The sequence below is a fragment of the Mustelus asterias genome, chromosome 19 (genome assembly GCF_964213995.1).
Source record: "Mustelus asterias chromosome 19, sMusAst1.hap1.1, whole genome shotgun sequence".
Classification (NCBI taxonomy): domain Eukaryota; kingdom Metazoa; phylum Chordata; class Chondrichthyes; order Carcharhiniformes; family Triakidae; genus Mustelus; species Mustelus asterias.
In genome coordinates this window covers 40,173,577-40,189,735 of record NC_135819.1, presented here as the reverse complement: position 1 = coordinate 40,189,735, position 16,159 = coordinate 40,173,577, and the positions used below count along the sequence as shown (strand labels likewise).

Genomic DNA, 16,159 nt, shown 5'->3' with positions numbered 1-16,159 from the left:
CTGACCATAAAATAATTGTGATGTGGAGATGCCGGCGTTGGACTGGGGTGAACACAAGACCTGGCTGGCTGTAGGATTCGCATTCTAATCAGTATTCTGTAACTTGATTTCTGTGTCTCTGTGCACTGTTTGAGAGCACATTTCCACTCCATCTGACGAAGGAGCAGCGCTCCGAAAGCTTATGGTATTTGCTACCAAATAAACCTGCTGGACTTTAACCTGGTGTTGTGAGACTTCTTACTGCATAAAATAATTGCCATAAAAACCCATCTGACTCACTGGGGAGGAAATCTGCTGTCCTTACCTGGTCTGTACTCTGAAATAGCTGAGTGATGTATAAACTGCAATGAAGCCTACCAGAAATGAAACCAGACTAAGCACACAGCATCAACTTAAGCACCGAAAACATCATTGGTGTACACCCAGCCCTGTCAACCCTGCAAATTCATCCTTAGTTGGGGCCTAGTCTAACTTCACAACGTACCTTGGGGTTTCCGATCTCATATGCTAACAGTGTATTAACTATAACTTTCCTAATATCCACAACTGTACCATCATGGGATTCTTTAAAACAACATGGTCATTAGAATGAAAAAAACATTTGTCAGGTATTTCCCAGGGAAGAACATTTCAAAAACTACCTTATCAGGTCAACTGGCTGGTATTTATAAAATACTCCATATCGGGCCCATTCTTGAAACAGCAGCTGGAAGGTAAATTAGAAACATTAATATTTTACAAGAGAAGTTTTCGAGTATCCTCATAAGCAATTAGTTCTGATCAATTGAATGGCTCCATTTCCAGTTGCTGACCAGTTTGAATCCAGTTGCCAAAAATGACCGAATGCATTCTTGTGTCTTATTTCGATGAGACATCAGGCACTGTGGTACTTAATGTAAAAATACTAGGTTTCAATTGAGAGAGACGTTGCTTCTGGTATGGGGACTTAATAAATGCGAGTGAGAGAGTGGATTATAATGCAAGAGGATCAATTTTGCCAATAATTCCACTAACTGCAAGTATTGCAAACTCTGGGAATTGGAAATAAAACCTAAAACTGCTGGAAATGCTGAATATTTCCAGCAATCTGTTTTGATTGTGTTTACTAAGTGGTCACACATTGCAACAAATAACTAAATGTCTAGGTCTTCAGGCTTTTGATAAATGGGTGCTAAACAGTACGGTAAACAGTGATGAACAAAGTTGCCCATTCATGGATCAGCTGTTACAGTAACCATAGTTTTAAAGTTTATTTATTAGTCACAAGTAGTCTTACATTAACACTGCTCTGAAGTTACTGTAAAATACCCTAGTCACCACACTCCGGCGCCTGTTCGGGTAACTGAGGGGGAATTTAGCACAGCCAATGCACCTAATCAGCATGTCTTTCGGACTGTAGGTGGAAATCGGAGCACCCGGAGGAAACCCACGCAGAAACAGGGAGAACATGCAGAATCTGCACAGATAGTGACCCAAGCCCAGAATTGAGCCCAGGTCCCTGGCGCTGTGAGGCAGCAGTGCTAACCACTGTGCCACCGTGCCGCCCCATAGAATCCCTACAGTGCAGAAGGAGTCCATTCAGTTCATCGAGTCTGCACTGATGCTCCTAAAAAGCATCTTACCCAGAAAGATGTGCCAGAGAGCCATAATACTGGCTGTGTTAGATACACATTCTTGATAACATCTTTGACGTGGGTTAGAAACTCCCATATAAAATATGGGAAAGCATCAAAATGATAAGCGAATGACACAAGATTTTCCTGACAATTCCTAAAAATTAGTAAAATACCCAGTGTTCAGAGAAGAAAATGAGGAAGGAAGGATTCCAAGTTAAACACCCCCATGTATTTTCCATACAATTATTGACCATTTCAGGAGAATTTGATAGTTTTCAATTCATGAAATAGATTTTCTTAAAATATTCTCAGAACAAAAGTAAAATCAAAACTGACGAAAATTAGGCATCAGAGATAGTGAAAAGTAGGACAATTTTGATAATTCTGACATCTCCTTTTGCCACATGCTCAAATACTTGCACAGAATCCTAAAGCACAGTGCTGCACAGAATAATTCAAATATTGTCGGTATGTTTGCACCTGCACCTTTGAAAACACTCAAAGAGAGAGATGTTATGATGACTAAATACATTTATTGACTACCCTACCTTGCGTTCGTTCTCTTCTGGATCAGTGTCTTCACAATCACCCTTTAATAAAACAAATATTATATGAAATCACAGAGAATGTCCAGCATAGACCATTCAGCCCAAATGCTCCATATAACCCTCTTCCCACTCCTCTTCAACTAACCCCATCAGCAGAACCCTCTATGATTTCCCCCCTTTCCACTCAAATTCATTTATGACATTCACCTTGCATGCTCCTTCTGGTAGTAAGTCTCACATTCACTAATGATTTTCACATCCAAATATTGGATTGAATTTAGTGCAGACCATCGTGATGGGGAACATGGTAGATGGGCCCAAGTCATCACAGAGAGGTTCTACTTCTGTCTCCCCCTTGGTGACAAAAACAGCACTGATAAAATCTGAGGGCACAACAGGCTGATGCACAATTCCTGGCCACCAGCGACAAAATGCCTATTAAACTCACCAATGAGTCAATTGACACCCATGATCCACGAGCCCACTACCATTTAATGGTGGCTCAGGGATCAAATGGTGGTTGCATGTCTTTTCATGGGCCTCAGAAGAAGGCTTCCCAGTTTTGCCAGTGACCACCCAGGGAGGTGGATGAATCTGTACCAGATTGAAGGACCTATCACCAGGAAAAGATGGGGGCGTTGGCTACCAACGAAAGTCACTGCCCTACCTCCCCCCCCCCCCCCCCCCCCCCCCATGATTCCCATCCCAGCTTACTCACTATTGGTCTGGGGCCCCACGATGATCCTGGACCTCGAGTGGGTGTTGGCTCCAGCTGCCACCCCTCCTGTTGGCATGAAGAGCTGCCAGCTTCATATTTAGGACTTCTGCCACTGGGGACCTCAATCACAGGCTGCCCAAAGGTGACTAGTTAAGTGCCTGGAGGGCACTTGATTCTTTCAGGCCTCCCCTCCCCTACAGAGGGGATTCTCCAATGATTCTCTAATCAGTGGATGTGACCCCCTTTGGGTCCAACAGAATCCTGGCCATTAAATATATTGTGTAACATGAGTGATATAATTATACTGGCCCTGATAAACATTTGTTACTTGCTGTACTTGTTTTTCCCTTTTCAAAACAATTTTATCTTCTTAGCTTTTCAGCTCTCCAAGCATCATGCAACACTTCAGAATTAGTTCCCAGGTTTCTCTGCCAAGGTCCAGTCCTTAATTTGGACTCTCTGAGAATTATTATGGCCATAGCTGATAATGTGAAATGGGTGATATCAGGTTGACGGCCTATTTTACATCCCTCTCTGTTCATCCAGCAGTAAGGGTACTCCAGTTGCAAGCAATAAATGAACTAACTTCACAAAGTAAATCAAAAAACACAGTTTAATAAAGAAACTTCATAACACCCTGAGCCACACAAGCTCCCCTCAATCCCCATCTGCTTTCTATTTATACCGAGTCAGCTGGTCAGCTGACCACCACATTCTTTTGCCATTGGTTGCATTATCTACTAGGTCAGCTGACCCTCACAGCATATTCTCATTGGTTACATTATTACAGATTTCCATGTTACCATTGGCTACATTATAATATTCCCAATTTTTGTTTCAATTCTCTTCAGATTTCTGATTTTAAAATACTAACTGTAAAGAAATAAAGACACAGTGGTTGCTCCCTAATCACCACTTTTCCATTCTTCGACTTGCATCTAAATATCTCTTAATCTTGTCCCCTTGCTTGTTTCCATTCACTGTTTGCCTTTAATGATGTTCCATCACTCACTGGATCAATTCAATGCTCTGACACCAAGCCACAGATTGTTGTGCATTTCTACATTATCCCCTTTAGAAAACAATGTACTGTAGTAAATATCATACTTACATCATGAAGAGGATAAAACGATTCATAAATTCCATTTGCCAATAAAGTGGTGATACCTGGAAAACAAATTTACAGTTAGAACCAGGAAAATTGCCACCATGTTCAAGCCTGTAATGGAGTCAACAACTCAGCAGTATCTCATCTTGCAAGCATAGCTTCCAGTCAAAGATTTACCAGTGTCCCAGCTTACCATAGTAATCCCAAGTGAAGGCTTGATCAGCATCACAGTCTACAATAATCACAGTTAGGACTCATTAATATCTCCAACCTAGAACCATAGGGTGGATACAAAGACTGCGCTACGACTTGCGGTAGGAGTCCAGCATGTGTGAAGCTATTTTCTAAAAATGTCTCAGGTGTCCACAGGACCTGCTAGAACTTAAAACAATTCCCAATAATAGTTTCAATGTTAGAAGGAAGTGAACTGTAGACCTCTCCCCTTCCAGCACTGACAATTAGCCAACTGGAAACAGAGCAATGTATCCAGGCCCCAAAGTACAGGCATCATTGGTGGCTAATCTAAGTTTTTAAGTTTACATTTATTTATTATTGTGTTAAGTAGGCATACATTAACGCCACAATGAAGTTACTGTGAAAATTCCCGAGTTGCCACACTCCAGCACCTGTTTGGGCACACAGAGGGAGAATTTAGCATGGTCAATGCACCTAACCAGCACGTCTTTCGGACTGTGGGAGGAAACTGGAGCACCCGGAGGAAATCCACGCAGACACGGGGAAAACGTGCAGACTCCACACAGACAGTGACCCAAGCCCGGAACTGAATCCGGGTCTCTGGCACTGTGAGGCAGCGTGCTAACCACTGCACCACCGTACACCCAATCAGCTGTATATCTCCAGACTGCTAGCTGTGTTCCACATTCCACAGATATTGGTCTTTGACTTACAGCTGCAGTCTTAAGACACAAGGGATTTGAAATTACATTCTGCAAACATTAATGGGTGAAATTCCATTGTGTATGACTACTGTTGCTGTTAAAGGGCAGCATTGTGGCACAGTGTTAGCCCTGCTGCCTCTCAGCGCTCAGGGGCCCAGGTTCAATTCCAGCCTTGGGTGACTGTCTATATGGAGTTTGTATGTTTTCCCCGTGTCTGCATGGGTCTCCTCCGGGTGCTCCAGTTTACATCTTCAGTCCAAAGATATACAGGTTAGATGGATTGGCCATGCTTAATTTTCCCTTAGTGTCCAAAGATGGTTCAGGTTGGGAGGATTGGCCATGCTAAATTGCCCCTTAGTGTCCAAAAATGTGTAGGATATATATAGATTTCTGCTGTCCCCAAGGCTAGCTTTAAAACTAACAACTATTTACGCTTTCGGGAATACATTCTTTAATTGAACTGGATGGTAATGTGTGCCTCACCAAAAGGTGCTTATACAAAACATGCAAAACAGCAGTACTAACCACTATGCCACCCCTTTACTGGATTAGGATTTCCATGTCTGAAAGATGTGCTGCTTAGGTGCACTGACCCGAACAGGCGCCGGAGTGTGGCGACTAGGGGAATTTCACAGTAGCTTCATTGCAGTGTTAATGTAAGCCTTACTTGTGACTAATAAATAAACTTTAAAATAAATAAACTTTATGTGAGTTCCACAATCTCCCACTGTCATTTTGATGAAAACAGGAATGTTCCATGAATTTCTAAAGTAAAACCCTGCTTTTAAATTGGGCTGGAAATCAGACAGACAGGAATGGAGGCAAGTGTCGAAACAGCCTGAGCTTGATAGTGTGAGCCCTGGGCAAATTTAACTCCAGTGTCCCAGTTGTCAGTTTCCCAGCAGTCAGTGGGTGGGGGCGGATTGCTGGACAGAAACTGATTGGCAATCGGATCCAAAGAAATGTATGTCATACTGTAGATCAATCGTGCAAGAAGGTTTTCATAGAATCATGGAATCCCTACAGTCCAGAAGGAGACAATTTGGCCCATCAAGTCTGCACTGACAACAAGCCCACCCAGACCCTATCCCCATAACCCCACTTATTTACTCTGCTAATCCCCCAACACTAAGGGGCAATTTAGTACAGCCAATCAACTTAACCCGCACATATTTCGACTATGGGAAGAAACCAGAGCACCCGGAGGAAACCCACGCAGGCATGGGGAGAACGTGCAAACTCCACACAGTCACCTGAGGCCGGAATTGAACCTGAGTCCCTGGAGCTGTGAGGCAGCAGCGCTAACCGCTGTGCCACCGTGCCACCCATTAAGGAGGGTCTAGTGGATGGGAAAGCAGGGGAGGTCTAAACGTTCCTGTGGTGCTGGATAAGTGCTTCTGCTCCTCACGGGTCTCTCGAGGCAAGTGAAACACGTGGTTCCTCTTTGGATCTGATTCCCACACAGGCCACTTGTTAAAATGGCAGTTGGTAGCCAATAATGTAACCAGAACCCAGTCAGCTGTACGCGACTAAAACCAAGCTTTTGTTGTTAAATAGGGAAAGGTATTACTCCACACATGACTACAACATTTTAATGTTTGATAACTCTGAACTTAAGCAAGTTTCCACTTACAAATATCTTAGAATCAAGTTGGGCCACGCTTTGCCTTTTTAATTGCATATTGACAATTTACAAGCTAAGATTAAGTTTAGATTTGATTTTATGTATCATGATAAGTCCTGCGATATGCACTTTACCAGATACGCCACCGTTCAGATTCTGCCTGTTTTTGATTACAGTGACCTAATTTATAAAATGGCCTCCAAAACCTCTCTTTGGTAAGTTAGACACCCTTCTTCACTCTGCAATTCAACTTGTGACTGGTGACCCTCTTCACACCCATCACTGTGACCTGTGCGTCCTGATTAACTGCCCCTCATCACACACAAGGCGCCAACTCCGCTGGCTTCTGTTAATTTATATGCCCTGTTTGTGAACAGAATTCCCACTCACCTGAAGAAGGAGCTTAAGGCTCCGAAAGCTTGTCTCTTTTGCTACCAAATAAACCTATTGGACTTTAACCTGGTGTTGTTAAACTTCTTATTCTGTTAATTTATCCAACCTTGCTCGGGGAAACCACCCACCTATTGGAAAAATTTGTTACATTTGACTGTCTGATAATCTGAGGTGACATGACTTGATCAAATTAGTCACTCTGAGAGTCTTTGGTTGTAGTTCAATTCATTTTGCGGCTACCATTGATTGGAACAAGGTCCAATTAAAGCTGAAGCCAACTAATTTTACTACTGTGGATGCCTTTTGCCAAAGGATTAAGGCTCCGTTGACTGAAACGTGCACTTGTTAAACTGTCGATCCTCCTTTACTGCTCGTGGCATGGCGGTATTGTCGCTGGACTAGGAATCCAGAGACCCAGGGTAATGCTCTGGCAACCCAGATTCGAATCCCACCATGGCAGTTAGTGAAATTTGAATTCGATAAAAATCTGGAATTAAATGTCTAATGATGACCATGAAACCATTGCTGATTTGTCCTAAAAAACCTATCTGGTTCACTAATGTCCTTTAGGGAAGGAAATCTGCTGTCCATACCTAGTCTAGCCGACATGTGACTCCAGAGCTACGGTAATGTGGTTGACTCTTAACTCCCCTTTGGGATGGACACTAAATGCTGGCCCAGCCAGCGACACCCATGTCCCATGAATGAATAAGAAAACTTATATTTTATTGTTTTTAGTGTTTAAATGAATTGTATTGTTGTAATTTCTGTTGCTGCGACATTAGCCTCTCAGCCAGGTTGTTATTGTAAATGAAAATTTGACTTACTTGGCTAAATAAAGGTTAAACAAAATCATGGAAATCATCATAGAAACCCTACAGTACAGAAAGAGGCCATTCGGCCCATCGAGTCTGCACCGACCACAATCCCACCCAGGCCCTACCCCCATATCCCTACATAGTTTACCCACTAATCCCTCTAATCTACGCATCCCAGGACACTAAGGGGCAATTTTAGCATGGCCAATCAACCTAACCTGCACATCTTTGGACTGTGGGAGGAAACCGGAGCACCCGGAGGAAACCCATGCAGACACGAGGAGAATGTGCAAACTCCACAAAGACAGTGACCCAAGTCGGGAATCGAACCCAGGTCCCTGGAGCTGTGAAGCAGCAGTGCTAACCACTGTGCTACCGTGCTGCCCAGTGACCTAATTACAGTGACCTGAAGGAAGAAAATAAATGAAATAAGCCTCGCCAGTATTTGGCATGCTTTATTGCCATCTACTCAGCTAATTCCTGAAAACTGCAGGATGGGTGTTGGCTGTTGATGGGTAAGAATCCCAAGCTGGATTTTAACTGCCAGGGCTATCATCTCCCCCTTAAACCACTGTCATTGTCTAAACCACTCGAGTTCGGACTCTTCATCGGAATTCGAATCTACAGTTTCCAGCTCTGCTGTTCTGTGAATCGAGTCCCTTGGGAGCGCCCATTAACTAAATCGAAGCATTTTTAAAATCACCTTTCCCAAAACCCTCCTGTAGCAGCAGAGCCAGGCAGAGTTTTAACATTAATAATCAATACGTGAAATAAGAAGATGACAACCCAAAAGGTCGCAGTGTTACATTTCTATTACTACTTTAAAAATTGTTTTGAAACCACCTTGAACGACACTGTATTGTCTCGTGACGTGATCTTACCCATCTTGTATCCATCTGTCAAACAATATGTTCGTTTTAGAATTTCAAAAACCTGCAAAGAATTTTAAACAAAAGTTAGATGGCACAATCAGAACTACATCTAGTAGTCCCAAATGTTACTTCAGGAGGAACTCTTCAAATGCAGACAATAAAAATGTAACAAAACATACTCCAACTTTTAAATCAAAGAAAGAGTTTAATAAAGAAACTTCATTCCTCCAAACTTGGGGCCTCGTCCTGGGCCACTCCAAGCTCCCCACAATTACAAACAGGTTCTTATTTATAGTGAGTCAGCTGGTCAGCTGATTATTACATCATTCTGTAATTGGTTCCATGGTTACTTGGTCAGCGGACACTTACAGCTTGTTAACATTGGTCACATTACATCCAATACAAAGTTGTCACCGGTTACATTCTAATACCAAACTGCTATCCATGGACCTCAAACCACCCTTGGGCCGCAGGAATTTGAGACCTAAATCCATTTACATGTCTGACTCCAGAATGCAGAGGACGTACATGTAAATAAATAGTAGGTGCAAATTCCAGGGTATTGCATATTTTCCCTTGAAAGTCCATTTGTCATTTACACAGAGAACCTTAGCGTGCAAAGAAACTCTTAAAGAGAAATAGACTTTGTGCAGCTTTTTTAACAGGATGTTTGCAGTACAATGGATGAGCAGGCTGGGGAGGGGTTAAACTTGTTTAAATAATCTCGAAATAAATTGTACCTTTTCATCAGCTTTTATTTACTAATTACCATGATTTTGTTCTTAAAGGTCCCGAAAAAGAAAATCCATTCTTGATCACTAATTTGGCAGAATTGTACGTAGGATTTCAGCAAAATTAGAACAGGGAAGAAGGAAGAAGAACGTTCCCAATGTTAAACCTATGGGAGCTGAGGAAACCACTATTAGGCATGTCAAACTCAAGTTACATGTTGGGCCTGCCCATTATTCTGGCACTTTTATCGAGTCATTTTCAGCAACAAATACTTATACGCTGGGATAGAAATTCGTATGTGCCCCATTTGATTTTTTTGGGCTTTAACAAGTGCAAGGTGTACCAATTTCTGGCTATAAAGTCGTGCACCATCGTACTGGTCTCTTGTTTTTAGAATACCATGTGGCTGCCTCAACTGAGTATCATGATGGCACATCTGTAGGTGCTCTCATGGTAAAAGTAATTAAAGGTGGTCCCACTCCTTACAGTCTGACTTACTATTCGACTGCGGGTTGCATTGTTGAAAAAGGTTTCCTTATTCGTTATGTTGTACCTGTAAAAAAACAGAGACAGGGTTAATTGTTTGTGCTCTCCCCCATCCTCCTACACTTTGCTTCACCACCACCCGCCACCAGATGTCCCTTCCCCACACAACCCCACCCACTTCACTTCAGGCAAACTCTCTAGAAACCCCTGCTTAAACCCCGAAACCTCTCCTACAAAATTCTTTTCGACCAGCCCTTAGACCAAGATCCGCTGCGCACTCTTTCATTGCTTCTATTTTAGCTTTGACTTTCAGTTCATCTCACCTGTACGAATTGCCTCGCAATATTTTCTACATTATTGGGCGGAATCTTCCCAGAAATGGCAAAGGGCGGAATTTTCCCATCCCGCGCACCACGGGAATCATAGCAGATGTTGTGGGGGGTGGGGGGGGAAGGGAGATGGACCATGCAAAGGTCCGTTGACCTCGGGTGGGATTTTCTGGTCTTGGGGCGAGCGCAGCTGGACAACCCTGCTCAAAGTGTTAAGGTCTGACTGAAAAGTGTTGTGTTTCTGGCCGATTTTGTCTCCAGATCTTATGGTGCTTTGTCAAAAAAAAACAGATCGTCATATTGAGAGTCGGGGCCTAAACCCAGCAGCACTGGCTGCACTGAGATCAGGGCCTTAATCAAAGCAAAAAGTAACCTCCCCTGCACCCCACCACAAAGGTCTCAGGGGGCGTCTTCCACATTCCCAACCTGCACCCCACAATCAGAGCCAGCATGTGTCCAACCCCCCCTCCCCCCCCACCGTCCACCCCCCCGTCCACCCCCCCAGCAATTAGAGCTGGCATGTGTGTGTGTCCCGCAATCAGAGCTAGCATGTGTCATTCCCCCACCGAAAACAGCCATTGCCGGCATCCCCAGCTCCTACATCCGCTTCGTCCTCCGCACCACAAATACATGAGTCCTGAGCCCCCCCCACCGCCTCATGAGGCTCTCACTAGGGTCCATCCTGGCACTGCCCCTGGCTATGCCCCTCTTCCCCCAGGGGCCTAAACTCACCTTTACACCCTCGAGGGATCCCCATGACAGATTCACATCAAGTTGTTGTAAACCACGCCGATGTGAAGTCACATCAGCGAGATTTGAAAGTACGTCTGGGGGGAAAATAGGGTAAGGGGGAGACTTTAATAATATTTAAATTTATTAAAATATATTAAAATGAGGTTACATCGCTGGCAAAGGGCGGCGAAAATTGGAGATCACAATCTCGCCGGCAAGATTCCTGATTTCAGCGTTTGCTGGATCTTCAGCATCTGCCACCATTCCTGCGGACGGAGAGTGGGAGTTCAAGATCACCCCCATTGTCATTTGAACCGGATAAATATTTGAAAAAGGAAAAAATGTATGTGGAGAGGGAGTGGGACAAGGAGGAGAGTGCTTTCGAAAAGCACCTCAGGAATGTGCTGTAAAGTTTTATGGTTGCTCGATTCTATTCCATTTTCTACATATCAAATTAAACCCATTTTGCCTTAGATTCAATGAAACCCCATTGTTTTCTACAGAAACAAGTTTAATCGCCACAAACCACCACCCCCCCTCAGACAGACATGGAAACATAGAACCCACCCCCCCACCAAGGAACCTCTCCCCCCCACCCCCGTCCCCCACCCCCCGTCCCCCGTCCCCCGTCCCCCGTCCCCTCCCACAATGGACATGGAACCCCACCCAATGAAGCTGCACCCTACTGACAGAACACCAATCCCCACTCTGCTACACAGCACACTTCCCTGGCACTGCCCCCTCACCAAGGCACAGTCTGGGCATGATCCTCTCCCACTCAGGGGCTGTACTCGCCTGTGCGTGCCTCCGGCAAGTTCTGCTCACCTGGTGCACATCATGGGGAAGCTGTCATGATGCATGTTGGCGGAATGAATGGACAATTTAACGGGAGAGTGGGGGATGGGTGGTGGCGACCATCAGGTGTAAAGGCCTGATAGTGATATCTAAATATATTCAAATGGTGACCCCCACATTGAGCATCTGGACAGTTGTTATGTCATCATTGGGGTGAGGGGACAATCGCAATGGGAAATCCCACCAACATCAAACCCATTTTGAGACTCCCATAGGGTTGTCTACCCCCGCCACCCATCCCAAGCCCCCGAAAACGGGAGCAGAAAATCCCCCCTCCCTCTCCCCTCCCCGATGCCTTTCTGTGTGAATTACTCACAAATGTATCTTGTCCCTGGAAAAGGGATGTGACAAGTGTTTGTCTGTCTGGGACATCCGTCCAACCTTAGGCTGTAAAGGCTTGGTGAACTTTTGCAAGATTGCGTTCACTTTTGCTGTGATTCCTTCCTCCTGTTTGATTTCAAGAGCCTGAGAAAGAATGAAAGCTTGAATGCTCAAATGAACGTCAGCCAAGTGGGAACATCCAAAATCGTCATTGCTTTCCAAAGAGAATGAAGAGCTTTTTCTTTACTTAACACTTTCGAATAGTCTATTATGAAAATAAATCTTCATATAATTTTATTTTATTTTAATTTTTTTCACCCTGCTCCCTGCAACCCCCTTTAATAGCATGATTAGAAATATGGACAAACCTCTCCCAAACTGGAAATTTTACTTGACATAGAAACATGTACAGAAACTAGAAGCTCCTCCATTCATTATGATCATGGTTGATCATCAAATTCAATATCCTGATTCCACCTTCCTTCCCATATCCCTTGATCCCTTTAGCCCCAAGAGCTATATCTAATTTCTTCTTGAATTCGCACAACGTTTTGGCCTCAACTACATTCTGTGGTAGGGAATTCCACACATTTACCACTCTCTGGGTGGAGAAAAATGTATATCTGGTAAATTAAAGCACCAACTAGGCATTTTGATGGAATTGCATATCTCAAAGAGAATACTGACAGGAAATAATAAAGTATACCAAAATTAAGCTTTACCAGTGAGTGACTGTAGCATTTAATCCAAGTGGATTTAAGTAGATGACCAAGATTACTGGAAATCCTTAGGTAGTCAATTTTGTCATTAACTCAGGAAAAATATAAGAAACATATGATGCCATTTCAAATAAGGGTATATCTTGCTGTCAATCTAAATTCTTTGGTACGGGATGTTTCATCAATCATATGATTCAGCCACACAAATACCTCCAACACAGGGTCACTTATGGTAAGGGCACATATTGGGTATTACAGCATAGAATCAGAGCCCCAAATCATTCTTTAAATCTCAATTCCCACTAACTGATCAATTTAATCCAATATCACACAGTATCCAATATCAATGTGTAAATAATTCAGTATTGCTCCTGTTCCACCATCCATGATCCTGTTGGCAAGGCTGCCAAGAATTTCGAGACCAGCCTTTACATTAAAATAACATTATTCCAAAAGCTTGATCTTAAAAGTTCCTTTTGTAATTTTATTCTGTTCAAATTACTTGCTTTGAATCTGTTTATCTAATTCTACATTTGATCTATAACAAGTCAAACAGCACGATGAAGTAGAATTGGGAGGAAGAATACACAAGAAAGTACAGAAGCAGAGAAAGCCACTTTGTCAATTAGCCCAGGTTAAAGGGGACAAAACTGGATAGCCTCTTATAACAGGCATTGCGATTGCGATGCTTGATAAACCAGTACCCCAGCAGCCAGCACACAAACCGTGTGCTTCATGCTAATGCCCCGGCATCTCCACATCATGACTACCATCGACAATTTAAATGACTGCAGTCCAGTGATAAACATACTGCTAAGTGGGTTCACCCCTCATCAGGCACCCAGGTTTGCTAGTTGCACGATGGTTAGCACTGCTGCCTCACAGTGCCAGGGACCCGGGTTCGATTCCTGGCTTGGGTCACAGTCTGTGTAGAGTTGCACGTTCTCCCCGTGTCTGCCTGAGTTTCCTCCAGGTGTTCCGATTTCCACCCACAGTCTGAAAGACGTGCTGGTTGGGTACATTGGCCATGCTAATTTCTCCCTCAGTATACCCGAACAGGTGCCAGAGTGTGGCAACTAGGGGATTTTCAAGGTAACTTTATTGCAGTGTTAATGTCAGCCTCCTTGTGACACTTATAAATAAACTTTAAAAAAAATAAACTTAGCCCCACTTAAAGCATGGCTGCATGGTTTAAAGTCAGACTTCACCACTTGAAGGGGAGGTGCACTCTAAATGTCACTGGGGGAAGAGACTATGAACTGGAGGAAGAATGGTTAACGGTTCAAGTGGGGGACAGGCGAACTCCACAGTTCTGAGACTTCCTGCTGGAGGCCTTTGTGGAGGAAAGGAGTGAGGCCCTTTATCCACAGGAGCCCAAGAGGCTTTTCAGGCAAACACTGCAGAGGCAGCGAAGCCAGACAGTCATTGCAGTCAATGCCAGAAGTCTAACCTTCAGAATCTGGTTGCAATGTCCCTAGGAGTTCAATGACCATACACAATTGGTCAAGGACAATTGACCAATGGGCGGCACAGTGGCACAGTGGTTAGCACTGCTGACACACAGCACCAGGGACATGGGTTTGATTCCTGCTTTGGGTGATTGTCTGTGTGGAGTTTGCACGTTCTCCCCGTGTCTGCGTGGGTTTCCTCCGGGTGCTCCGGTTTCCTCCCACAGTCCAAAGATGTGCAGGTTAGGTGCATTGGCTATGCTTAGTTCTCCTTCAGTGTATCTGATTAGGTGCCGGAGTGTGGCGACTAGGGGATTTTCACAGTAACTTCATTGCAGTGTTAATGTAAGCCTTACTTGTGACCAATAAATAAACTTTTTTTTTCAATGTAGGCATCTTCAAATGCCACATATTACCACCAGATCCACCAGCCTCAGACACTGCTCAATTCACTACAACCCTACCTACCGACAATCTCTATTGATTAGGACTCGTACCTAACATTCATAGCTTCACCTCACACTTAGTACTGTTGGAAGCCTCACACCCACATCTCCCCTCTTGCACACGTTGCCAGCTATTCAGCCTTGACAGTCACAACATCCAAACACATTTCATCACACTAACTGACACGCTAATCTCTCTTGCAGGAAAATTAGTAGATAATTAGACAGAAGAATCTAATTGTCAAGGGACAAGCATGGATGTACGTCCTTTGTTTCCATGGAGAAGGTGATGCTCAGCATTATTAGTTTGACCAAGACTAAGAACATGAGCAGTGGCAGGATTGAAACTACCAAAGACAATGGTTTCTTTATACATAATTCCCCCTCTCACATCTCACTTCCCCCTCATCACACAATGTCCAGATTTACAAGCTACACATGGTATCAGCATATGCCTCTTGCTTCCCCCACTCCCCTCACCACAGCCTGGCACCATGTGTCTTTCTCCTTTCAGATACTCAAGAACATCCCCCTGGCCAGGCAGTACTACAGAAACAGAAAGACAGCGACAGAGGCCCAGAATTTCCAATCTCCTGATGGTCACCTCTGCTCACTCTCCCTGTCATGCCAAGGGGAATGCAAGCCTACTGCACCAATGTTACAAGGAAAATGGGATCCGTGCAGAATCTTTGATGTCTGGGCAAAGTCCACTCACTGCCTGACTTCAGCAACTGTTAAGAAAAAGACTCACTCACCTGATGAAGGGGTAGCGCTCCGAAAGCTCGTGCTACCAAATAAACCTATTGGACTGTAACCTGGTGTTGTGAGACTACTTACTGTGAAGGAAAAGGTGTTAGCTGGGGCATTGAACTCCAAAATGGCAGTGTAGGCATCAAATTAACATTACACATGGATTAATATTACAATCTTCCTAAGCTACATACTTCTGGCCAGTTGGTTCACGATGTGACATGCATATGGAGGAATTAATGACAAATCCATAAAAGTTATTTGGACGGCATTTGTCATTGGTTACAGAGTGTGGGGCATCCAACCACAGTTTGTTTACTGGTTAAAAGGACTATGTACATACTGAGAACATTAGAGTATAAAACAGGTTTTATAACTTGCGCTATCCTTATAAATCTGTGCCAATCTGTAAAGGTGTAGCTGTGGTGAAGGGGTAATGTAATATAGGTAATCTTTTCTTGTTTAATGAGTGTTTTATTACTTTGCTGGAAGTTCTTCAGCTGACTCTTGTGACTCTGTTCAGTAACTGCCATCTGGGTATCTAAACGAAAAATAAAACTGAGGATCTATTAGGCTGAGTTTCACCCTGTCCAGATACAACTAGTAGAACTATTTTTTCAACATTTCACCAAGGCAATGTTATTTTGATTTGCTTTGATTTATTATTGTCACATGTATTAGTAAACAGTGAAAAGTATTGTTTCTTGCACACTATACAGTTCATAGTGAAGAAAAGAAGAGGGTA

The 16,159-nt window shown here is 43.6% G+C and overlaps 1 protein-coding gene across 1 annotated transcript in view; it reads right to left on the bottom strand.

Annotated features, from left to right (window-relative positions):
- The window catches only part of LOC144507607 (anoctamin-1-like), a 145,891-nt gene that overhangs the window by 82,525 nt on the left and 47,207 nt on the right, over positions 1-16,159 (bottom strand). The window contains exons 6-11 of the mRNA XM_078234761.1: positions 12,047-12,195; positions 9,827-9,881; positions 8,606-8,657; positions 3,994-4,049; positions 2,165-2,206; positions 642-706 (exon numbers count right to left, since the gene is read on the bottom strand). Of these exons, the coding sequence (XP_078090887.1) occupies positions 642-706; positions 2,165-2,206; positions 3,994-4,049; positions 8,606-8,657; positions 9,827-9,881; positions 12,047-12,195 (419 nt within the window). The remainder of the gene's footprint in view (positions 1-641; positions 707-2,164; positions 2,207-3,993; positions 4,050-8,605; positions 8,658-9,826; positions 9,882-12,046; positions 12,196-16,159) is intronic.